General features: G+C 40.5%; 1 protein-coding gene across 2 annotated transcripts; it reads right to left on the bottom strand.

The window, feature by feature from the left end:
* Nucleotides 1-258: 258 nt before the first annotated feature.
* Nucleotides 259-27,642, bottom strand: LOC131239679 (probable inactive shikimate kinase like 1, chloroplastic). Of its 2 annotated transcripts, none has more exons than XM_058237509.1 (10): nucleotides 27,372-27,642; nucleotides 9,412-9,461; nucleotides 9,192-9,246; nucleotides 8,781-8,853; nucleotides 8,593-8,680; nucleotides 5,431-5,513; nucleotides 5,212-5,341; nucleotides 2,172-2,262; nucleotides 2,001-2,065; nucleotides 259-565 (listed from the first exon to the last, which is right to left on the bottom strand). In XM_058237509.1, exons 1-10 carry the CDS (start codon nucleotides 27,580-27,582, stop codon nucleotides 497-499), a joined length of 915 nt encoding a protein of 304 aa, XP_058093492.1. In that variant the 5' UTR covers nucleotides 27,583-27,642; the 3' UTR covers nucleotides 259-496. The 2 variants fall into 2 exon arrangements, with proteins under 2 accessions (XP_058093492.1, XP_058093493.1); XM_058237510.1 differs by having other exon boundaries at nucleotides 2,172-2,250; nucleotides 27,372-27,640.

Genomic DNA, 27,642 nt, shown 5'->3' with positions numbered 1-27,642 from the left:
CCACATTTTTCAGTCAACTTTCTAATTAATCATCCATCTGGAGGCTACTAATCAGACTCGCAATTCTGATTCCCTTGATTTTTGTTGTGGCCCACCGCCTGCCAAATAAAGGTCTCAAACACTGTATACATGTGCCATGTGGACAGCCAAGACGTCTCAATGGCACATTATGTAACTATACATGTCGCAACGCATTGGGATATCATTCCTCAAAACAGTTGAACTGTTTGGATGTCCATCCAACTGCTATTTCAAAGATGCCGAAAATGCAGATATTTTATTCAAGAGAAGGATCACTAGTACAACATAATACGGCATAACCCGCTCAGTAATTGGACAAAAACCGCCACTATTCTGACCTGTATTGAAGCTGTTTGAGATTGGAAACTGAAAAGATTTGGTAAGCTCTGGAACTGTTGAACAGTAGTGAAAGCAGCATGACTCTTCAAAAGCTTTGATTCGGTCTCTAGTTTGAAATGTACAATTGGCGGTTTTGTTAAAAGGGTCGAGCAGCTTCTTCCATCATCTTCTTCACTCTTGTCAGCTTCTCTATCTCCTTCAGAGCCTGAAATTGTTACGCCTTGATGCTAATGGATCCATCTACTATTTTATTTATGGTCATCGTTCTTTTTTTTTTTTTTTAAATTCTTTTGAGTGCTGATGAGATCAGAGCCATTCACTAGGTGGCCATGGAGCGAATGTCCAATAGCCTGATGAGAGGACCAGTCTGCCAGTCCACTCATTAGGTGGGCCATGCTTGTGTTAGAAAAAGGGTTGGATATACCAAAAAATAAAATTGAAATAAAACAAATTTCAATTTCTTCGTTTCACTAGGCTGAATCACGTAAAATGATACACTATCCTTAAAGCGTGATTCGCCCCCTTATCAATTGCTGATGTGTTACAGGTAAATTGCTTCCAGGATAAGACAAGCCTGTCTGGATGCAACGTGCAAAAATCACGATGGGTCCACTTAGGAACAATTCAACACAGCAAATCTGTTTTGGCAGAATCAAACAGTGGATATGTTCACGATATTCTTATGAAGGAGAGGCTATCTAGAGAATTTTATGGAATGGGAGAGATTGGTGTTTGAGATGATGAATTTGGACTAGAATGGTCTAGTTTATATAGGCACTAGGGAGTGGACCGTTGCTAGGTGACCATCAATGGTTCAGAATGTTTGAAAAACGTTTCTGACCGTTGATCATTAATTTCAGTCGTTTCTGGTCGTCGGATTGGAAGATCTGACCATTGGATCATCATGGTTCCATTTTCGGACCGTTGTGGCTTTCAAGGCAACTAGCCGTTTTCAGAAACGGCTAACCGTTTCGGATTAAAGATCCGACCGTTCTCAGTTGCCTATAAAACCCTGGCTCATTGCGCTAACTAGCGCCACTACAGCCACACTGCCCTCGCCCTCACCCTCGCCCCGTGCCCAAGCACGCGCGTGAGTGCATGTGTTCCAGTGCGTAACCCGAGCATCTCAATCTCCAAAGCGTCAAGTAAGAATACTACACACATCCACATATAAACCCCAAAACTCTTTCTATCATTTCCGATGTGGGACAAAAGCACACAGCGCTTTTCCTATTTGAAATTCCCAAAAATCGTTTTGGCAGAAAAATCCCGAAATTTAGAATTATTTTTTCAAAAACCACATTTCAACAGTTTGTACACTGAATAGGGACTCCTGGTTATTTTTTGGGCCATCCATTGTTTTACACAGATGGCCGACCTAAAGAGTGTTTTGCTTTGAAATTTTGCAATGTCGCATTGATGATAGGAAGAGTGGGTGCAAGTAGCATCCCTATGGCACTGTTCATGGCTGTGAGATAGGGGGCACCTGATGAATGGTCTGGATCTCTCAGTCTCACATGTGTGCCACAATGGCACTTTTCATGGCTTGCCTTTGGTGTTTGCAGATGAGTGGGTGCAAGTAGCATCCCTATCTCTGCTGTCTTTTTTCCTTTGAAAATAAAAAAATAAAAAAATCTTACCTCCACAGCAATGTCCTCTGCAGTCACGGCTTCCACATCATCATATTCCAACTGAGAAGCTACTTCTGTTACAAGTAAAGGACTGTCAAAAATAAGCATGCAGATTTGAAAACAGGCGAGGAAAATGAAGCTATACATCTTCTTGCAAAAATAACTTCGATATTATTTTACTTTGTAGTGAGACTGTTGCGTCTGCTGTAGCATATCCTCCTCTCATTTCTTCGTACACCTCAGTTAGCTTAGCCAGCGCCTGAATTACAGCCTAAACCGTGGTTAGATGGAAAGAGTAAACCATTGTTTGCCAACCAGAACTCAGCTTGGACTTGGTTAGTCACTGGTTCCGGGTCAACCTGAGACTCAGTGAGTTAACAGGCAGTCAGAAAACGATTTTTTACTATTCTTGTGATATAAAAATAAAATAAATTGATCTCCCTCAATAATTACAAATCTGCTCCTAAAGACTTGCTGACCCATTTTGACTTGGCTGGGTCAACCGAGTCACACTTTTGACTCGGGAAAGCAGGCCCAAGTCCTCTCCATTCCTAGTTCTCCCAACCCAGTCAGTGAGCAGGTTGGTGACCAGGTGGGGTTGACTCGGCCGAGTCTTGTGTGGACTTGCCTGGTTGGAAAACTATGGTGTAAACACTACCAAAAGAGGATGGGCATGAAGGAAACAGAAAAGAGGTATATTGCGCAATGCTTGGGCCAAATGCTTTTATTTAGGTTCTCATTTTGTAGAAGTGCGGCCCATTATTCAGTGATCCAAACTGTTGACATTGTGGGCCTGAGTGGATGTCCATGCAACAAAAGTCTCTTGGATGGAAAAAAGTCGTAGCCCTTGAATAGGTGGGTAGATAGTTAAGGAAGAAGATACAACCAGTGTTTTAAATATCGGCCGATATATCCCACGATATTTCTTGTATCTCACCTATGCAGTACGAAATGCACAAGTACTGGGATATATCCCACATGTTTGATCCAGTGAGCTTTTTTTTTTTTGTAAATCATGTTAAATTAATGTCAAATTGTTACTTTTTTCATGTTTTGCATGAAAAATCATGGATTGGGAGCTTCGATTTTGAGATTTGGAGAAGGACCAAGTTGTGGAAAATTGAAAAAAATTAAAAAATTTCCAATTTCTCGCAAATCGGTTGCAATCTTTGTGTCCAAACATAAAATCAAACATGTAACCTGATTTAGTGATTCTTTTTTTTTTTTTTCTTTTTTTCTTTTTTCTTTTGAATGTATTGCTTGTGTTTCCACACGTCTTCGTAAATTTATAACTTATATGAATAAACTTTGAATATACTTGCATCAATTTAGTTAGACAACGCATAGATTAGGACCCTATACAAAGAAAACCTATTATGTGCACTTGATTTTTATAATGTTTTGATTTGTAAGTGTGTATTGATGTCTTTTTTAACAATCACTGAAATTTCATTGAAAAATGCAACCAATTTCCAATGTTTCCCCATGTTTCCAACAACAACGATACATTACGTGATACAACTGATATATTCTATGTGATAACCGATATATATCCGTATCCCAAGGGTGCGGTACACAACACGATACCGATATTTCGAACACTGGATACAACAATAGTTCCCAATTCATCCAAGAAAAGGCTACGATCTTCAATCTAGGGCTTTTTGGTGCATGGGCCATCCACAGTGAGTCACATATGGTGTTTGTAATATCTAGATGCTTGTAGTATTGGTATCATTACAAATCACTAGCCGGGGATATTCGATATTGCCGATACTCGGAAATGTATTGCTTACTAAGGGACATATTAGGGGGCAAAATGGTGGAATTTCAAATGAAACTTCAGGCAATGCTAAAATACGCATATTTGCATATTAGGAATCAAATAATTGCAACAAAAAAAGACGCATACATAATAAGTTTTCCTTTAATGAGGCCCTAAAAGCATGTAATGTTGACTCAAGGAAACATGGACACGATGGAATTTATCAATGAAACTTCAACAAATGCTAAAAAAACACATATTTGTATATTTTAGGAACCAAATAATAGCAAAAAAGATGCATACATAATAAGTTGCCCCTTAATTGGGAACTAAAGCATGTATCTCTTACTTAGGAAAACAATTGGGAAACATGGGGAAAATGGTGGATCCATCCACCCATCCATGCATGCCCATACATTCAATACACACACATATACATGGTCCATCCATCCAACCATCCATGCATGCATACATCATATATACATACAATGACACACGCACACACGCGCGCGTGCGTCAGATATATATATATATATATATATATATATATATATATATATATATATATATATATATGTATATGTATATGTATATATATATATATGTGTGTGTGTGTGTGTGCAGACATGCATGATCCATCCATCCATCCATCCATCCATCCATGCAAACACATATATACATATGCATACATCCATCAGTTCAACCATCCATCCAGCCATCCATGTGCATGCATGCAAACATACATACATCCATAATCCATGCATGCATGCAAACATAAATACATCCATAATCCATGCATGCATGCATACACACATACATACATGTATTTCATCATACATGATACAACCATGCTCCCATGAAAAAAATTGAAATGGAATTTTTTTCTTTTAATATATTTTTTGGCGATATTGATACATTGGCGGTATCATTAATATCTCCAATACATTGGCAATGCACGCGACATATGGAATTTATACAATCGACAATTTCGCAGCACATTGGTGATATCGACGCATTGGCAATACTTTACGATATATCAGCACTATATCACCGATACCTAGAATATCTGATTTTGATACCACCAGTGTTAAATGGTATCGCCAAGTGGGCAATACCGATAATATCGCTGATATTTGGAACAATAGGCCCGCCATATTGACAATTTGGATCACTGAACCATCGAGCCAAATGGTACAAGCTGAAACCCAAACATTTTGTACCACCTCTTGGCCGAAACATTTTATTTGTATGATACCTCAATGCAAAAGTTAGTTAAATGTTTCCTGAAAAGAGGAACCATATATGATCCTCTATGCAAGGACACTGGTAGCACATCAGGGTTCTTAGATTTACAAATGGGGCCCATGATCCAGTAATACAGACCATTCATCAGTGTGTGGATAAGAGATGCCAATAACTGAAGTTTGGGTCAGGATTTGAAAGATGAGGACTAACCTCTGAAAAAGTGTCTGAACCTGATATGCCCCATGTTTGAGAACATTGGCCTACGCTTTCAATAGCCTCTTTGGCTAGCATATCTAGGGGAATGTCAATCCAAATTGAAATTCCATATCTCAAAAGAGCCCTTAGAGGTTGACAGAAGAAACAGGTAAGGCAAAAGCAAAATATAATCATGAAATCAAGAACCAAAGTTGTAATTAAGTGAATACTTACAGATTAGTTGAGCTTTGGACAGCACCATCTCCAGCACAGACCACCAGTCGACCCATTGATGATAACTGCTTTAGAACTTCAGTCTGCCATGAAATTCAGCAACTGTATTCTGATAAATAAATGACCATCCTTATCTTAGATACAAGAAACTATAAGTGAACATGCAGAAGAATTGTAAGAGAACATACGGGAGAGGAATTATAAGGGAGGAATGCAAAGGGGACTATCATGAAGGACCTATAGAAGGGACCTCACCCACGGACAAGCCACGTGAGGGATCCTGCCGACCTGGCCAATTGTTAGGTGAGGACTGATGACCACCATGAGCAAACCCTGACCCAAATATCAGAGTAGGCCACCAATCTGGTGTGACACAAATGTATTGATATGGACCGCTGGTCCATATCTTTTCCTAACCATCCATTTTCCTCACATGAATGTGGGCTGCCCAAATTGACTGGCTTGATCTTTTTGCCAGGGTTCAAGGTGGTCCCCACTTGATGGATTGCCTGGATCTTGCACGCGTGGGAAGTTGGCATAGTGTGGTATGGCCCCTTCACCATCTCACTCAATGTTTGGGTTAGCAGGGTTGATTATGATGCATAAGGATGGGTATGATGTCGCAGTGGCCCCAGACTGTATGAGTGGGGCACAAGGTTGGGTAATCTGAACTGCTGACTAGATGGGTCTGCCACAAAGAAACATGGATGGGAGATATTGGAATGTGAGAATGAGAGAAACATGCAATACATCAGGATTTAGGATATAGTCAATCATTATTTTTCACATAATTTATTTTTGGAAACTAACAAAGGAAGACCATTGAACTTTTTTTCTTGGAGAGGCAATAAGCTGACTGAAAGAAAGGAGAAAAACACGAGTTGTTAGAATTTGGTCTCTAAATGGTTTTTAGACAAGGTATTCCGTAGCGGTAATGGTGGCCATAATGGCCACCACTATTACCTTTACGATACAAGTCGTAACGGCTGTTACGGTCCTTGTAACGGCCATTACAATCTCTCTTTTTCATTATTATTGAAAGAAAAATCTTAAAAACCATGTATCTGCCCCGTAACGTTCAAAAAAAAGTAAATCCAAAAAACCTGTATTTGCCTCGTAACAAACAATTACGGCTTTTACAAGAGGCATAACGGGCTATTGACGGTAGTTACAGGTCATTTTTTCCATAATGGATGTTATCACCATTACGACCACATAACATGTAACAGTTGCCACCGTTACCTTTACATAACGGCCTTTACGGCCCTTTAACAGCCTTTACGAAACACTAGAGGTGGGCATCGAGTCGAGTCGGACCGGATTGGGTCCAACTCGACTCGGTCCGAAATTTTCAATGAACTGACCCAAACTCGATCCGATCCGGCACCGTGTTCGGGTCATCTGACTCAATCTGATCCGTTGCATTGCTGGCTCGTCCTAAACCGAGTCCGACTCGGTCAGGGAAACCGAATCGGATCGGGTTGGGTACGGTTCGGATCGAGTCTTCTGTTTTATTTTTTTATTTTTTGAAAAATTTTTAAAAAATAATATATATATATATATATATATATATATGATTTTCACCATTAAAAAATTCATAGGGCCCACCATAACATTTATTTTCCATCCAATCTGTTAATAAGGTCACAACTACATGGATAAAGAGGAAAATTTCATATTGATCCGAAACTTCTGTGACCCCTAAAAGAGTTTCGATGGTAGACGTTCAACCCCCCATTGCCTTTTGCAGTGTGGTCCACTTGATCTTTAGATCTGTCTTATTTTTCGGCTCAAGCCTTAAGACGAGCCCGCCAAATGGATGGACCGTTTGGATATAACACATACCTCAAGATGGGACCCACAGAACTCTTGCTGACGTCAATACACCAGCAGGCCTATGCATGGTACACCTGCTAATCCGCTTCCTTTATCTTCTTTCTTTTCTTATGTCAGAGGCACAGAGCTCGGTGCTTGATGCCCCCTGAGCCATGAGCTGAGAGGACGGATTGGCTACTCCCCCTGCCACCAGCCAATGGCTGGTGGTCGATGCTCTATGGACCCCACCATGATGTATTTATTTCATCCATGCCATCCATCTATTTTTTTTAGATCATTTTACGGTATTAAACCAAAAATAAGGTATATCCCAATCTCAAGTGGACAACGTTACAGGAAACAGTGTTGAATGAACGTTGTGCGGATCGGATCGATTCAGATTGGCTACTGACCCAAACTCGACTCGTTGTGCGGTCGGATCTGAGTGGGCCTACTCGATCCGACTTGATCCTAGCCTTCAGTTCAGGTCGGATCCTGCCTAGCTCTACGAAACACCATGGTTTTAGACCTATAATATCCATCCCGGAAATCCAAGATAATATATATTTTAAAAAATGATTGTGACTGAGAGGAAACCGTACCTTCCCATCCTCATTTAAGACCCTCACAAGATTATTTTTTTTCAAAGATAAATGAAATTTTATTTGAAACAGAAGCCAAAGAGAAACTCTTAGGCAGAATACAACAGCGATGAATAAACCAAAGATCAAACTAGGCGGATTTACAATTAAAATACGGTCTTGCAACGCTACGCCTCTTTCCAAGTCCAGCTGAGTGTTGTTTTATTGGATGTCCCCAAAAATCTTTCAAACTGGAAGATCCTAACCTTTCAATCTTCAGCCTTCAGCTAGACAGTTCATCATCATCATCTCAGCCTTATCCTAATTAATTACAGTGATCAGCTACATGAATCCTGTTGTGCCATGCCATATTGTTTGGATACATGATGAAACTTATGGCATAAACCACAAGTGCAATGCAATAGACTATTACAATCGAATGTTGTCAAATAGTCTATTATATAGGTTGATTACAATCAACGAGTTGACTACAATCAATGAGTTCCTTCAGGTAGATAGTTAAGAAAAACGAGAGAGAAAAACCCCAATGATCTGGTAAGAAGGCCATAGACTGGAGTGCTCAAATCTTACAATATGGAAGATTTTAGGGCATCATCTGTCAACAGTGGGGCCAATCAGATTAACAGTCTGGATCACCAATCCATGGGATCCACTTCTACGGACTGGACACATTAGAACGAGATAGATTTCGTGATGCATCGGGACCTTATAATTCCTCCACAAGGATACTCTAGAAGAGCATCACCTCGGAGTCGCGGAACCCCCCTTCATCTTTCTCTCGAAAAGATTTAGCAGCAGACTCACCACCTGCAACTTGCTCGATCAAACTATCACTGCTTACAAAAGATAAAACAAAGCAACACGACAGCATTAATGTCAAAGGAGATAGTTCCATGATAAGAAGAGGTGATGTGCCCTATTCATGGTACACACCTGTCAAAGTAGTAATATCTTAATACATCTGCTAAAAGTTTCCCCACTTTGGTTTTCGTTGTGCCATTCATTCCTGAAACGAAAAGAAATAACACATAAAGGAACATAAGCACATTGCTCTTTGATCCAACCAGCAACTTAAGGGCCTGTTTGGAGTTCTCGCTTTTTGCAGCAGACAGTATTTGGTCTGCCTGCCCCAAAGTGCAAATGTGATAAGAACAGCTCTGAGTGTTCTCATCTCACTTGCGATTTATGGTTGGAAAACGAGGGAAAATGGTAACCCTTCCTAATCTGATTTTGGTTTCCTGACCAACCCCAATATATAGCTGATTGGTTCTGCTGAAAAGCTGAACAAGTCCTGCTTCATTGTGAATTCCAAATGGGCAGTAACACAACAACAGTAATATTTACCTACAAGAAATATAGAAGTTCCTTTCAGTTCATTGGAGACTTCTGCTGCCTTATTCTGCATTGAGAATGTATTAGAGAACAAAGCATTCAAACCCAATCCACAAAGGCATTGCAGATTACAATAACCTGTTCTTACCCGTCAATTGCAGCCAATGTATCAATGGATAATCTAAATTGTAATAAACATGCAAATTCCTTCCAATAAGGCAGAATATCTCACCTTCACCACAAGAGATGGTTCGTGCTCGACAGCAGATGCCGCCCTTGTACCTTAAAAGTAAAATTGGGTGAGTAAGAAATTGAAGGACACGAAGAAAATTTTGGCATATTACCAGCTTTAAAGACCATGGTTATCCCTTCATTTACAATTTGTCTGCATGGGATTATATGATTCAGAAATCAAAATACATGTACACACACATGCCAAAAAGAAAAAGAAAAAGAGAGAAAAAAAGAAGAAGAAGAAGAAGAAAGAAGAAGCTGTATGTGGGTGATAGAGACTGCATATGGACATTCTTGTTCTACAAGCTTCATCCAAAATATATCAGAGGTTTACTAGACATGCACCTTGACATGCCACATATGTGCCAATATGGAAGATGTGTGGAACATATAACTGGTGCATAAGGTTGGTCCTATCATGAAGATGACCCAACACAGAAATCAGGCCAGTCCACCCTGTACAAGAACTTGTCAACACTCCAGATTCAACGCGCAAAAGTGGCCTGCCTCACAAGTTGATCGGCCAGATTTTCACACCAGTTCATCTTCATGGTGTCAAATGTCCCAAACATATGCCACTTGGTATGTTGTGTGTAAAGGTGGCTGGAGAGTAGGTTCTTGTGACGCTACAACACCTCAAATATCATCTCGCTAAAACCACATACCCCACATGCATCACTTAGATATCATGCAAGCAGGGTGAGATCAATATTTCAATAAACATCATATTGTGCATTTGATACGGTTAATGGGTTGTATTTAACCCTTAGTTTGATATGTGTTGATGTGATTTTAGGATAACTATAAATATGCTTTGGGATTGCAATTAGTATCATTCATTCATAGACTATTTGCAAGTCATTCTCATCACATTGCTATATTTGTTAGTGCACTTATTTGTGCACCTTGTTTGTAAATTACGTGCTTATGTGTGTCAGGGAGTCAGTTAAGCCCTTGGAAGTTGAAGACCAAAGACACATGAAGACTGGAGCATCATAGAGCAAAGAACAGGTAAATGAGGTGCCTTGGTGACCCTAACCCTTGAACCTTTAAATGATCCTATCCTTATAAGTAAGCCTTGTTGATCATCTTATAACCTTCGAAGCTTAATTGAAACATAATAAGTAAGGCTAGAAGAGGTGCTAAGTTGCTGTGAAATAATATGCCCAAAACAGCAATTTTTGAGTAGTCCTCGATCCGATCTACAGGCTATCGATGGGTCTCAATCCAATCGAATGTCCACTCGATCTGATTGAAGAATGAGTCTAGCAATCAACAGAGATATTTCTGGATTTTCTTGATGAGATCGATAGAGAGTTCGATCCTATCGACAAAGCCATTAACTAGTCATTCCAAATCGGTTTCTTATAAAAGGGCATTTGGTTCTTGGGCAAAAGGATGAGTTTTTGGTGTAATAGAAGCTTAAGAGATTCCCCACTCATATCCCACATTCCAAGCTTCTAGATCCATGAGTTCTAAGTCATCTTACTAGTGATTCATCACTTGAAAGAGGATTCCAACATAAATGAAGAAGATGAACTTAATCTCCAACTTGTTCTATAGATTAAACTTGAACCAATGGTAAAATCCTTGTTTAAACCCTCTAGAACACCCATCTAGGTAAATCCCATAATATTACAACCGTCCATCAGTTATAGGAGATTCACCCAACCTCCCATCGCCTTAGTCACCTCAAAGGAGCATTGCATGTAAGATGTTTAATCTTGAAACTGAATCCTTGGCAAAGCATCAATATCAACGATCGGGGGAACAAAATGGGAGTTGATTGAAGCACGGGAGAGTATCGATTAAGCGACCCGAGATGGTGCATCAAAGTGGCTCAATTTGACAAGTGTCATTTAGTGAGTTCATACTCCCTTTCCTTGTGTAAGATTGAGGGTAAGAGTTTGCAACCGAAACTCGATAGGTTCTTATGTATGACTTAGGCCCTTGTATAGGGGTGAATTCACCGAACGCAGGTGTGTACGTGTTAGTCTCCGTGGGAGCTTTCGGCGAGAGTAAACGTAAGTCCTTGGACTAGAGCCAAGGTTGTTGGTTAACCGATTGAAAACCAACTAAAGTCCCTTGCGGGAGCCTCTGGCAGCAATGTACACTAGAGTTGAACTTGATTTAAAACCTTTGATAGTGAAATCCAGTACACTCATGGGTTAAGTGCATCCGTCAGGAGTGGAGTAGGGAAACCGAACTACTATACATGCTTATATTTGAGAGGTCTTTTGAGCACTTGTTTAATTATGCTTATGTGATTGATTAGTGAATTATATGTATACATGATTAGATAAATGCTAGGAGTTAATATTTAGCACTCACACACACACATGTATACTATCATATATAGACTAGTTACTTAACACATTAGTTTAAGTAACTGTGTTAATTAGCAAAAAAATATATTTAATCCTAATCACTAACCCCCCCACCCAGACTTGGCCTTCATTTTATAACTCTGCCAAGCTTCCACACGTAGCCATGATATCCTACACAACATTCAATTTCAATATCCACACAAGAGAAACAAGAGCGCACATGCTTGGAAGACTTTCCAAGTTGTGACATACCACAAGCCCTTAGTTATATCTTAGGAATAACTATTGATTCTAAGGTAAGATATAAATAAAGCATAAATAAAGGAATAAATGGAATAAACTTACCACGAGTAAGGAATGTAAATAATCTAGATGTACAAGAAGTTGATGAGACTATATCAGGTGGAGTCCTCAAGATCCAATCGAGAGGACTCAATTGATACGGGTTGTAAGACTTATAAAAGAGAGTCAAACTATAACAAAAGACATTTACGTGGTTCGGTGATTTCCCTATTTGGGAATCTTCATACTTCACGGAGAAAGCTAGAGCTTTTATTATTAATAAAGGTATCAAGAGATACAAATATGTTTATGGGCACTGTGGCCTCTTAGAATGATTGTACAGCAATTATTAGTCTAGGTTCCATGGCCTTCTCACGTGATTAAGTGTTAATGTATGCAAATGCATATAATTCATATGAGCATATGACAAATATGTGTATCAAATGATTGGCATGTACAAGTAGCAATAGTTATGTGAATGTAGAGATTGGATAGATCATCATAGATAACAATTAGGCTAAGTAATCAGCATGCAAGCTAGCTGAGTAGATCATGGGCCGCAGAATGGCCCGTGACAGTGCAGATAGGCCATGTACATCATGAATGGGCCTTGAGCACGTGAACCAAGTGGGCTGCGGATTTGCTCAAACGGGCTGTCCTCTACAATATAATATAATATTATCAAATGGTTAGTGTGATTAACAGGTAACTAATGCATCTAACAGATGGTCAAGTAAACGGCATGCTGGCCAACAAATGAGTTATGCGCTGACCATGATTTGGCATTAGAATGTGCCACTATCTGGATCTCAGGGGGGGCATGATCTGGACCGCGCATGGGCCGTAATCTGGACTGATGAAATAAACTATGGGCTGTCCAAATGGACCATGGGCCAATGGAAGAGTTGTAAGCATGCGAGGGGGTTTTAGACCATGAGACCTGGACAGTGTACAAGTTACAACGTGGACCGAGAATGGGCCTGGGGTCCATTGTGTTAGGCCTAGAACCTGATCAAATGGGCAGTATGCTAGTTAGGTGGGCCTGATGCTGATCAGACAGGCTGCGAGCCTATCAAGTGGGCCTAAAGTCATGAAGATCAGACCATGTATTGGTTGTGGTCCAGGAATGGACAGTGTGTTCGGCCGTAGATGGGCAGCACGCTGATTATAATCTGGACCACTAGACGGGCCACAATCTGGACAGGAATCTGAGTCTAAACCTGGGCCATGGTTTGGTATAAAAATGGCCCAGGATCTGGATCATCTGAGGGGCCTAAATCTGATAGACCATGAACACTAAACAGACTGTACAATGGGTAATGCGAACTGGGTTGCTTGTAGACTGTGATTTGAACTGCAGCTGGCCCATGATCTGATCGTGAATAAAGTTCAGATCTGGGTGTTAATCAGGCTAGAGGATAGCCGTGTTTTGGAGTTCAAAAGGACCTTGATCTGTGAATCAATGAGATGAATCGTAGGCTAGTACCATCCATGAGACGGGATAGCATATGACAGAAGGTTATGACAATAGGGTTCCACGGACACTGACCTGTTTGGGATTCCATGTGCTGGGCTTTGGAGAGTCTACTTTTGTATATGGACAGCTGATTCTATCAATGGAGACCAGCTGCTTCACATGAAACGTGCAACTAATGGATGATCTCAGCTGTTGTATAAATGGGGGAATAACATTATACACGTCCAATACTTATGTTAAAGTATTTTGGATCCGCTTAGCATCGGGGCAACTAATAGAGCAACGCTTAATTCCGCTCATAATTGTCGAATAAAGAGTGAATGTATCAATCATACCTTGGGCACCGCCCAAATTACCCCGATATTTCACCTACAATAGTCACTTGATTGATAACCGTTACAGGTGAAAAAGAGGCAAGAGGCATATATATTATATACTCCCAGAATGAGGATAAACCGCCATGAGCTCTTTTTCACAAAATGATGAATAAATATTTGGATCTCTGAAATGCATCCGTAAAGATGTGTTAAGTTTTCGCAATACGTTTATGAAAATATATACATCTCTGAAAATATGTCGAGTTTTCACATCATTGACAAGTCATAAGCCTATAACAACCAAGGCCAAAGATTGACATTCATGGATTGTGGTTAGAAAACCCAATACCTTCAAGGTAATGACAAAACATTATAAACTCTTTATGCAATATCAATGAAAATGATATATTGGATACTCTGTATATCAACATGCCTATGAGTACATGACTTTATTACTTTTGATGTAAATACTTTAAAATGCCATTTGTCATTAGCTGTTGAGCACGGCTGGTGTGAGCATCTCTCTTACACAACTTGTGTATATTATTTATGATCACTGAGGACGCATCATACTTTCTTACTTAGGGTCAAAATAGCCTCTCCTCACAAAGTATGACCTCTCTCGCAAAGGTCATCGCACATAAGCCATCCATGTGGGATTATAATGTGGAGCTCCAAACTACCAAGGTTAATGCTAATAGCAAAACAATATAATAATAAACATATATAGAGAGAACAATAGATCAGCTTAGCGACCCATCGGTTAGAATTTATGCTAATTACTAAGGCACAGGCCAGGGGGCAAGACTCCTCTTTCATCTATTTCTTATCATGATATGATAGGCCACTGTCAAGCGGCCCTTTGATCTTCAAAGCCTTCGAGCAGATCATCTTACTGGGGGCAAAAGGTGCACCTCATCATACCTTCAATGCGACTTGCAGACGGCTCATCTCAGTGAGAGCAATGACTTGTACCGCTTCTCGTTATGACTGGTACACTTTTTCCAGATTATTTCCTTTACTATAACTTTATGCTTATCTTTGCTGTGTTAGCAATTTTATACTTACATTACAAACCCGTGGCGCATGGCCTTGCCTACCCACAGACGAACCTGTTAAAAAAGACACATAATTATGATTTTACAGTAGATGACTCTACCTCTCATGGGTAAATCCCATATTTATGGCTTTAAGGCCCTCACAAGCCTAAAACGCCACAATATTACCAGTTATGCCTCAAAGCGATGTCTAACTCCGCTCATGGGGGGCAATAATCAAAACAAGACCTGATTCATAGGTGATTTATTATATAGACTGTATGGATACCGTCCGCCTTGCCGCAAGTCATGTTTATGGCTAGCAAGGTCAAAGAATGATGGTATCTAAGGAGAAAATAAAGCAAGTACCAGTTGCAAGCCCAAGCTATGGCAAACTCTTGTACAAGAATCAGCTGCAGTCACCAGGTAAATGATGCTATCTAAGGAGAAAATAAAGCAAGTACCAGTTGCAAGCCCAAGCTATGGCAAACTCTTATACAAGAACTAGCTGCAGTCACCAGGCACCATGCTGATCATGCAGTCATCTGCTATCTAGCACATTAGCAGCTAAGCGAGACATGACGATCAACATTCCAAGGCAAAATGAGAAGATGATGCTCAACAAATTAAAGTTCTATAGGGGACAACATCTACTCTTGTAGGTAAAATTCTACCTTTGCATATTATCACATGTTTTGTGGTGCATGGTTCACCCTGCCATAGGTAATTCCTCTATTCATGACAATCTAGCCCTTGCTCGTAATATTCATTGAGCTCTAGTTTGATGAGCCCTTGCTTGTGATATTCATTGAGCTCTTGCTCATCAAGCCCTTGCTTACAATATTCATTAAGCTCTTGCTCATTGAGCGCTTGCTTTCTATTTGATAAATTGAAGGAAGGCTAAAACACCTATGGTTGAAACCCATACCGTATTTTTTGGGCTGCACACCTGAAGGGAAGGCTAAAATTACCTACGGTAGAAACCTATATTGTATTTTCCAGGCCACACACAGTGCACCTGGAGGGCTAAAATGCCCATCGTTGAAAATCCATACCATCTTGGGCCCTAGCACATTGAACTCTTGCTCGTCGAACGCTTACTCGCTATCTGATTGACCGCATTGGCCAAGTCCAATGGCTCTTACCACGAAAAGACTGGGCACCATGGCTAATTCGCGCCATCGTACAACCTGTGCTAAATGCCCTACGCACTCGCTATATGGCTCTTTCCAGACCGACAATAAGCCCTACATGTCGCGAGACCAGACATTGACTGGATCTAGTGGCCCTTGCCACGAAAGGATTGGCTCCACAATCAACTCGTGCCATTGCACGGCCTGTGGTAAACACTCTAGGCACACGGTACAGGCCCTTGCCTAACTAGCGATAAGTCCTACCAGTCGTGGTAGCCTGAGGTGAACGGTATGCCCTGCCCAAGTGGTTTTTCGGGTACTATGAAACACAACTCTAGCCTAATCTTGAGGTAATCCCTGATGATGCCGCACATTGGTTGGATCTAGTGGCCCTTGCGATGAAAAGATCGGGCACCACAATCGATTCACGCCATCGCACACTCTGTGGTGAATGCCTCGGGCCTTCGGTATCGGCCCCAACCTCACCAATATAGGTCCCAACGATTGTGGTTGGTCGCATTGGTTGGAGTTCTGTGGTGAACAACTCTAGACTTGGGTACCGTAAGTACATGGCACCGCCCGACTTTGGTAAATGCCCTAGGCTACTAGTATGGGCCCTTGCCCAATTGAATATAAGACCTACCAACCGCAGCCCCAGTCTGTGGCGCACCAAACGTAAGTCGTGTAACATGCGAGCAAACAAAAGACTCTCGAGCCCTTGGTAAGTGCCGTATACCATTACCCATGGAACGAGTGAGACACCATTCATCGATGTTCAGGGCTAGGAGCAAACTCACTCCAAAGCCCCGCAAGAGGAAAAACTGTTGGGGCATTTAATAAAAAGGCTTAATATAAAAACAAATATTACATGCAACTGCTATATCATGACCTCACAAGTAAGATTTAAATAAACTATTTATAAATAGGTAGATGATATTATATATAGGCAATAGATATTAGAAGACTAGTTAACATAGGCACCACCAACCGCATTACATCATACACATACCATTTTCATTTGTTGCTTTACTTAATTGGATCGTTTTAGTTGATTAAATTCCTTCATTTCTTCCATTTGAATCCTTCTATTTGGATGATTGAATTTCCTTGTTTATTTTACTCAAATAATTGAGTAATTCTCCGCTCGAGTGATTGCATTATTTTAAGATTTATGTGGAATACAATCATACTTTTCATTTGAATTCTTAAGTTTGAATACAGATAATCATGAATATCCTTCATCACTTAGAATCACAATTTTATTTCTAAAATACAACCCAAGGATTTCCCCTCGGTTCACATATTTCGAGAACTTAGTCAAGCATTCTTCTAGATCTGTCGTTTCTTGACTATGGATCTTGTCGATCAAATCGGATCTTAATCATTCATCTTCTATCATCTCACATTAATCTACTCTTCCACTCTAGTAGCATAGATCTTCAACCCCGTATCGTGTCGTCATGTCTAGCCTCTTGTGGTCTACAACTTACATCTCAATTACAGACTCGATAGTTCCTCAGCACACTTTAGTGGCACAGTAATGCAGGGGCATTTTCACACCGAGCTCGAGTGGGGTAGCCTGTGGGATGCAGGGGTACACTTGGGGTGGGCGGCCCGCCGGCCCGTGTAAGGCGGGCCCCACCCGTGAGAGGCGGGTGGCTAGTTGAGGCAGTACCCATGTGATTTGGGGCCCACGAGGGGGGTTCGGCCGAGGTCCTAACTCATGAGATGTGGGGCCTAGGCTATGAGATAAAGGGATTGATTCGCCATGCTCTAACAGTTCGAGCTTTTAGAGCAAGTGGTTAATTGTCCTGCATCACACAGATTCTTCATCTTCCAATACCGTTAACCGATGCCTTCACCCGCGCAATTCGGAAGTGCAAGCAACCCCTTTTTTTACTTTGGTCAGAACTCACGGCCTCTTAATATAGATGTCAATTGAAGAGAAACATCATCATGAAGAATATCCACCTGGAGGCAGTGTTCATCCTTGTTGCCATCATTACACAGAGTATCGATTGGATTAAATGCGACTACATGAGATAGATTGTCATTATCACTCAAGGTGAGCTGAATCTTCAAGTTTTACAAGAATTTCTACAATCGATGTTGTCATCGGTATCATTTTCGTCAAATACGGATGACTCGACCTTGTATAGCTTTCAATCTAATTGTCATGATTCTCTAGTTTAGTGGTGGTATGGCCATTTCAAAACTTCTAGTCAAGAGATTTTGGTATGATTGCTTTAGACTTTCAGAGCATTAGCTTTGGCATAGTAGGATCAAGTGATACTTCATATACGATAAATGCAAGAGTCCACTTTAGACATTATTGTTTGATAGAAAGTTTCAGATGAGGTATAAAGGGGCATGCACATCAATTTCTTCAGTTTTTATGGTCGTGCACATTTGGGTTTTAGTGGATTACACATAGACCCAATAGGCTCACAAGGCAGTAATGACTGCTTCCTTCGCCGCAATTGAAGATTACTATGACCACCTATTCAGCCCAAGTGGGGAGAATCTATTAAGGTGTGAAAAGTAATACTTTCCAAGTTACTGAAAATTGGACAACGCGTATGACATGTGTTCGAGACAACAAACGGCAAGATAAATAGTGTCCGATCGAGGTGATTGTTTAGCCATAGGAAGGTCATCAAGTGTACTTTCACCTAAAATTTGTTTCATTACAATCCGAGCTATAACGAGGGAGATCCATCTCGAACAATGAAGATGTATATTGTTGACCAAGTAGCTAAAAGTGAGAACGCCTCGATTATGTTATGAGTATTGCAAATCACATTTGGTGGATCAAACGATGTACGATTGACTTGATTTCAAATCCAAATCGTAGCCCTTCAAGTTAGCTTTCCAACGAGTATAAGATCGCTTCGATTTGACCGTTAACAAGAAAGATATGACTATTTTTCCAAGACCACTCCGTATAGAGGAAAACATGATGCGCCGATTAAGTAAAATTGGATGACGTGGCGTGCCATGTGGCAAGTGTTGCTTAGTTAGATACAACTGTCATCCATTTGTCAGCAAATACTCATGTGGACCTATCAGAAAGCGCCACGTGGCAGCTCCCCCCCTCCTTTCCTTCTCTATAAATAAGAGAGCTCTCCCCGTTTCAAAGGCAACTTTTCAATCTCCCATACCTCCAAATCTTTCTCCAGATCAAGGCTAGATATGAGATCATCTAGATCTCAGATATGGAAATAAATGGTCTACAATCAAGACCAATGACTGACGGCTAAGAAAGGCTAGTGGCCAACACCATCCAAAACTGAAATCTTCATCAAGTGACGGATGATTGACACAAGCCCTTCTACATGCTACATCAAATTTCCTACGTGCAGCACCATATATGAAGTTCTTCTTCATCATCTGCTTCTTTTTTTAATTTGTTGCTCTTTTCTTCATTAAATATTTGCTAAACTGAAAGTCATTCGGAGATTGATTAGATGGGATCAGTTGATTCAGTTCAGAAAGAATCAGATCTAAGCTCAGCTTAGAATTTGATCTGATTTAAGCTCAAAATTTGACTTGATCTATACCTCAATTTCTTCTATGATCATACCTTGGTTCAAGGATCTGATCTTCACTCAGTTTTCCCTTCTGATCAGAGCTCGAAATTCTCATCTGATTGAAGTTCAGGTCTGTTGTTATGTACCGTCTTTTGATCTGATCTGTCAGCAACTTGTGATCCGTCCATCTCCAAGTTCCATTGCTAGCCTGATCTAAACTTAAAGAGTTCTGATTAAAAATTGATTAAAAGCTTGTTTCCACCTCTGATTAGAGCATGATCTCTGCGCATATTTCATCTTTGACTTCTGCTATAATTTCTCTCTAATTGACACTTAGATTGAGATATTGCCTAACCTCTGATTTAATGCTAACTCAATCTCTGTTTACAGCATGATCTAATCTTTAGTTGCAGGTTGATTTCTACTTTAGTTGCAGCTCAATTCATGCTCTGATTTCAGCTTTATCTTTGGTTTAAAGCTCTGTCTATTTCAAATCTTAACTGCCACTTAAATAATAGATCGATCACGAGTTCTTTGCACCGTCCATCAGATGGGCCACGTCAGGGGATCCACAGACTAGCACAACACCTTCATCATCACTGTTGCGGACTTACAGTGCTCCTTTCATTACTGTCGAATTCATGTCGCTTGTTAAACAAGGACGACAATCTGCACTTACATCTGGAACATCAATACAACAACTGAGATCGTCCATCAGTTGCGCATGTCATGTGAAGCAGCTGGTCTCCATTCATAAAGTCAGTTGTCCATCTACCAAAGTAGACTCTCCAAAGCCCAGCACCTGAAATCCTAAACAGGTCCGTGTCCTTGGAACCCTTGGAACCCTGATCATAACCGTCTGTCATATGCTATCCCATCTCATGAACAGTACTAGCTACAACTTATCTCATTGATTCACGGTCTTTTGGATGTTACTAGCCACTAGCATTTCTTAGTCGTTGATCGATGGATATTGATTATAGATCATATATTTTGATATATGATCTCAAATTTGGCATTGATCTGGGAGGGAGGAAAAAATGAAAGCAAAAGAGGAGAGAGAGATTTAGAATGAAGATAAGAGATTGAAAATGTGTCTTTAAAATGGAGGGAGTTCTCTTATTTATAGAGAATGAGAGGAAAGAGAGCTGCCACGTGGCGCTCTATAATAGGTCCACATGAGCATTTACTGATAATTGAGTGACAGTTGTATCCAACTAAACAACACTTGCCATTTGGCACGCCACATCATCCAATTTTACTTAGCCGATACACATTTTCTTTTGCACGAAGCGGTTTTGGAAAAATAACTATATCTACCTTGTTAACGATCAGATTGGGGCGATCTTATACTCGTCGGAAAGCTAATTCAAATGACTACAATCCAAACTTAGAATCAGGTCGATCGAATGTCGTTTGATCTACCAAATGGGACCCGCAACACATCTGAAGCGTCCTCACTTTTAGCTGCCTAGTCAGCAACATACATATTCATTGTTCGGGGTAGATCTCCCTCGTTAGAATTTGGATTGTAGTGAAATGAATTTTAGGTAAAAGTATACTCGAAGACATTTCGGATGGCTCAGAAATTACTTCAATCGGACCTCGCTTCTCGAACATGGGTCATATGCACTGTCCAATTTTCAGCAACTTGGAAAGTGTGACTTTTCACACCTCAACACTATATACGTTGTCTTCCAAATCCAAAATAAAGAACTTAGGCATATGCTCTAGCATACTAGAGCACGATAACGCAGTACGATTATCAGGAAATGATATCCTCAATCTTATAATGGTACAGGATACGGATCTCATGTAGGTATGCAAACTAAAGAATAGTATATACTTAGGTATATGAGACCATGAGAATGATCTTCAGGCCAAATATGCTAACCTGGAGAGAGGAAAAAAAAAAACGTGGGGAAAGGGGATTATTAATGAAGATTGCAGGATTCATCTGGTAAAGAATGTAATGGTTTCAGTTCATTGTATTGGATATTCATGGGGCAGATTAGTGGATAGATTGGATTCTTGTAGATCTTGCTTGAATGATGGCCTAATGTTGGAGGGTCTTGATCTGGTCAATCATGTGAATAATGCAGTGCCTTTTTGTCCTAGGAAGAAGATCATGGCTGGATTAAAATATTTGGGTAATAATCTTCAGCTTCTTCTTGATGCAGCCTCCAAGGAAAAAATCATTTCAGAATGTATCATTGTGGGTTTTGTCTGATATTTCATACAAATGTGGATATGGTCCGTAATAGAGTGGAATGGCAAAACATGATTCATGTAGGTGACCCCAATTAGTTGGGATAAGGCTTAGATGATGATGATGATCTCATATGAACAAGGTATTCAATAATGGTAACAATGGCCTTAATGGCCATTATGGCTCTGTAATGGTTGAATTTTTTTAAAGGAAAAAATGTATCGGCCCCATATCGGCCTACTACAGGCTCGTAACGGCTGTTACAGGCATGTTTTGGGCCTCTTTTTTTTTTTTTTTCTTTTTTTTTCATTTTGGTTGTGACAGCAATGTATCGCGTAGCAGGCACCACCATTACCGTTAGTTACTGGCCATTATAGCTATAACATAACCAGTGTTGAATATCATGCATAAGAATCATTAGAATCTAGCTTGGATGATTGAGGACAAAACTTTCTCAAGTAGTGCCGAACAGACCGCAAGATCCACTAGCAAAATTTTGACAAAAATAAAAAAAGAATCCTCGCAAGCCAAAATCTTAGATCTACAGAAGGCTAGCATCCCTAGGATCCAATCACCCGAGGGTTAAGATAGGATGAGTTTGATTGAATAACTCCAATAGTCTAACTTTCTCAAGATCTAGATAAGGGCCTCAGTTATGGAGAAGGAAGGTTTAATGCACCTTCTTTGCCCATACATGCAGGTAGTCTCTAATTATGGGATTCAAGATCTTTAGGGTTGGAGATCTAGGCAAAAATCGTCCACTTAAATGAAGAAATAAAGAAAAGTATGAGCAAGCAAGTGGGCCTAGAGAAGAAGGAAGTGTAATAAATAAATGAATGAAAACTCTACATAGAAATGTTCTAGTATCCAATGAAGGACCTTGGTCTCAGAGATTGGGAAGGAAGAAAGAACTCTCTAGTCTTCCCATGAATAATGGTTTGGAAGCCACAACTCAAGACCCAAGAGTTCTGGGCACACACCCTTGCCGATTATTGTAATGGTTTAGGAGATGCAATTTAAGAGACCCAAGAGATACTTCTGGAAAAAAGAAGAAGAAGAAGAAGAAGAGAAAAAAGACCCAAGTGAAATGGGTGGCACCCTTGCTGATTACACTAAGAAGATTAGGGGGATCTTAATTCTTAAATCCTCGACACCTCTCTTTACTTGATGTGGTGTTATTTCCTTCTTCTCGAAGGGATGTAAGGAGAGCTTGGTAGTCCAAAAGCCCTTTGTTTGGATGCAATGAGGCCTCATTTATAGACGTTGGGATGGCTCTTTAGTAAATAGTGGAAAAGTTAAGGGTAGATATGCTAGGAGACACATGGCAACACCCCATTGGTTAATTGTTTTTTTTTTTTTTTTTTTGGGGGGGGGGGGTAATTTCGGGAGCTTAGAAGGATAAAAGCTTAGTAGGGGACACATGGCATTTTCCAAAACATGGAAATGAGGATCCTTGATTATGTTAGGGGAAAGAGTCAAAGGGTGGAATGCCCCCAAATCTGCATTAGCATATGGTGGAAATCCAATTTCTGCCAGATGTTGACGACCGTCTAGAATTTCTAGCATAAGCTTTGTTAAGCGACAGATCGTCTAACTGGAAATTGGATTTCCACCACCCCTCTATTGCATTTTGAGTTGAAACTTGAGTGTCCTTTGGCAAAAACTCCAGCTTGGAGGGGGTATGGATTTGTCAAATAACCATTCACTCCAAAAGCTTAAGCTATCAGAGTGTGGTGTATCAATGTATATCAAGGGACTTTATCACTTTAACACCCCCCGCACGTGCGAGGTGGGAACTCCGCACGGGAACATATTGACAAAGGTGGAGGGACACTCACACCATAAATAGGCCGGGCTTAATTTCCCCGTCCTTGGACCGGACCTGATTTTCCTGACCCCCCGTGGGAGAATAATATATTAGCGAGGCATATTTGCTGCTCTCGAGATTCGAACATAGGACCTTCCGCTTTGATACCATGTCAAACAACCATTCACTCCAAAAGCTTAAGCTATCAGAGTGTGGTGTATCAATGCATATCAAGGGACTTTATCACTTCAACAGGATTAACCCTAACAGTCACGATCTCTTGTGAAGTAGGTGTTTACTGTTTAGGAGTGGGCCCATTTGATCCAATCCAACAAATATTTAGATTATTATAGTGCCAGATGGTGTGTCTATAGTTGCCCCTCTTTGGCAGAGGTTGCGTCCAATTGAATGGGAAAGCACTAGACACTCCACAATACCAATGAGTCTTAGAACTTGGGTTGATTTACACTCATTTGAGTTTTGTGTCAGTTGTCCTTCTTGTGATTTGTGACTTGTGCATTGTTGGGGATGAAATGAGTAGTGTAGACGCCCTGTATGTTTTGAGGTCTTACAAGGATTCATCTGCAAGGTGGAGGGCTGCCCAAGCAATGCATAGGTTGTAATGGCTAGTCCTAACACTGAGGATTGAAATGATTGATTGCTGCACAGGTCATCCTTCACAGTCAAAGACTTTCAATTTGAACTCTTGCGAGGGCCAATCATCCAATGGGGATACATGAACCACTTAATCGAGTCAAGATACTTGAATCACTAGAAGATGGAGTTCTCAGGTATTAGCATGGATTGATCTGGCTGACACTTCTAGCTTAGGGATTGGGCCTGTTTGCTTGGAGACTTAGAGACTACCGCCCACCAGGGAGTATGAATGACTCCTTAGAGCATTGGATGACAAGTGCGCAGGCGAGCAAACTGGACTGGAGGAATGCCCCACGAGCAGCATTTATATAGTTTGTTATTATTATTACCTTTTTTTTAAAAGGTGAGAAACACACACACTCAAGGTGTCCCGTATCCGTTACGATACGGCCGTATCGGCCGATACATAACGGTAACGGTTGACACCGTTACACGATACGGGGTCGAAACAGCCGGTACAGAATTCCATGACCGTAACGGCCGTTACGGGCCTTTAAAAAAAAAAAAACTTACATTTTTCCTTTCTTTTCTTCTTCTTCTTCTCTTTCTTTCTTTCTTCTTCTTCTTCTTCCTCCTTTTCTTCTTCTTCTCGGGCAGCTGCGGCTGCGGCCTTCTTCTTCTTCTTCTTCTCTCTCTCTCTCTCTCTCTCTCTCTCTCTCTCTCTCTCTCCCTCTTCTTTCCCTCTTTCCCTCTTTCCCTCTTTTTTCTTTTCTTTTTTCTTTTCAGTTTCCCTCTCGCTCCCTCTTTTTTTTTTTCTTTGCAGGTGTACCATGCACCAGCTGTTGTAGGTACGTGTCACGCTAAGACGAGCGCTGACACTCCTCGAGCCTCGAGTTGTACGAACGGTTCAAAGGAGATCAAAGTTACATGGGCTCCATAGTGATGTATTTATTATATCTACAACGTTCATCTATTTTAGAGCACTAACAAAAAATCAAATTATATCCAAAGATCATCTGGACCACACCAAAAATAGCAGCGGCCCACCGTAACGTTTATTTTCCATCCAATCTGATCAGACCCGAGTGTGCCCCACCATGATGTATATATTTTATCCATGTCGTCCATCTATTTTGCCACGTCATTTTAGGTCAGGATCCAAAAAATTAGTAATATCCAAATCTCAGGTGGACCACACACCATAGGAAACAGTGGTTATAGAATGCTCACCATTAAAATTTTCTTAAGGTCCACTGTAATGTTTATTTTCAATCTAACTTATTACTTGGGTCACACTGACATGGATGAAGGGAAAACACACATATCAGCTTGATCTAAAACTTTTGTAGCCCCCAATAAATTTTTAATGGTGAACATTTAATTATTATTGTTTCTTATGGTGCAGTCCACCTGAGCTTTGGATGTGCCTCATTTTTGGGCTCATGCCCTAAAATTATTTGGCAAAATGGATGGACAGTGTGGATATAACACATTCATCACGGGTGGGGCCCAAAAAACTTTGACACGTGTGCTACACTTCACAATCTGAGTCCTGCCTAATTCGGGCCTTAAAAAATTGTACACGAAACATATATTAACTTAAAATTTAGCAATTAAATTATGGACTGCAATTGCTAACTCACAATGCCAAAATCAAATTGTTTGAATAGTTTTAATTGTTAATTTGTGGACATTTATTTTTAAAAATAGGGCCTTTTGATTTTTTTTCATGATTCACTATCCAATAAATGTCCACCAATTCATAAGTAGGATAATGGCAATAAATTGCATGAATTTGAGGCTGATTTGGAGCATAGATTGGTCCTCCAAGTCAGCCCCAAATTGGCAATGCCATCTACCTGAATTTAATTTCGTTTTTTTAAAGAACTATTGGGAGAAATGATATCAAGTTGTTAAGTATATAAATTAGATATTTAGAAAATTAAATAAATGAATTTTGTAGTCAAATTCAGGTTACCTGGTTCAAAAATTAATCAGACAGGCCGATACAACTTCTCACCAAAGAGTGGACCGTTACACCACCATAAACATGTTCCAATTTATAAATGAATGCATATTTGGAATACTTAGAATATTCCAGATTTAATCCATATTTTTTGGCATATAAAAAAAAATTGCACCGTTATGGGCCGTTACGCCCCCGTATCGCCGTTACGCCCCCATATCCGTATCGGTTTCGGAGGGCACCGTTATGCCAACCAATACTGATATGGGACACCTTGCACACACTCTTATACCCCCACACAAACATGGGTTCTCGAACCCATGACCTCATAGTTGAGACAGAGAGTCGACCAATGAACCATGAGTAGAGACCCCTTATTATTATCAATTATGATTATTATTTACATGGTTCTAAAGAATCAATTCAATTATACCATGCCAACCACCCCATCATGGCTTGAAAAACAGAAGGCTAGGAAAAGAAGATCAGCATACAGATGTATCAATCATCTGATTGGTGTGATTCTAGCACAGTAGCTCAAAAATGCATGATTAGCCAAATGGACAGTCCAAATGCTCAGATGCAATCAAATAAGCGAAAGCATATCACAGAGCCAGATAGTTGTAAGATACCAAGAAGGTCAATTCTTCTACAAGTCCTTGTGCAATGGTTGTTTACCAGCTTATTCACCTCACCTATTCCTATTCACCTGATTATACTAGTGTGGAGCCCACTGTACTGTGTATTCCATTCGACCTGCTCATTAAGTGGGCCCTACCATGATGATGGGATGCCTCAAAAATCAGGCCTATGCAATCAGCTGACCACACAACAGAAAACAACTAACAACCACCCATCTCCTTCCGCGGAGATGGCCCTCTTTTTTGTTTTGTTCATTCACCACGGCACGAAATCATGAAGAAGAAAGCTCCAAATCCAGGTAGTGGCCAACATGATGCTCGGCCTGATTCTTGGGACATCCATCGTTCATGGTGAAGTGACCCTTATGGGCAGGTTGGATGCCATACGGGTCCTTACTCTTGCTCGGGTGGTAGACACTCAGGATTTTCAACTCCCGGTCAAGGGTTCGAGTACCCATAGGTGGTGAAATTCCACTAGCGTGAGTGTGTGGGGTGTGTGTGCGTGTGTTAAAATTAAAAAAAAATAAAAAATAAAAAATAAAAAATAAAGGTTGGATGCCATACACACATCATGGTGGGGCCCACCCTTAGTACAATAAGCTTATTCTATAAGAAATGCATATAAACGTACTCACAAGAGAGTCGTCTGAAATGGGTAGAGCTTGTTCTTCTGCTCCTTGTTGGTCTTGGAGTGAGGAGAGATGGAGTGAGAGATCTTCTGGAATACGATTTTTGAACATCTTTGTTGGGATTCGGGAGCGAAAGAGAGATTGGGAAAGAAGAGTAAGAAATCAGAGTAGGGAGGATTCTGGAATGAGGAGATATTAGGGCATTTATCTTCTCCATTTGGATTTGGTTTTTTGGATTCTGTTCGTCCGGTCTACCGTTGCTATTTCTCTGCAACTA

This window comes from Magnolia sinica, chromosome 3 (genome assembly GCF_029962835.1).
Source record: "Magnolia sinica isolate HGM2019 chromosome 3, MsV1, whole genome shotgun sequence".
Taxonomy (NCBI): domain Eukaryota; kingdom Viridiplantae; phylum Streptophyta; class Magnoliopsida; order Magnoliales; family Magnoliaceae; genus Magnolia; species Magnolia sinica.
The sequence above is the reverse complement of the archived record's forward strand: the minus strand, read 5'-3'. Positions and strand labels throughout refer to the sequence as shown.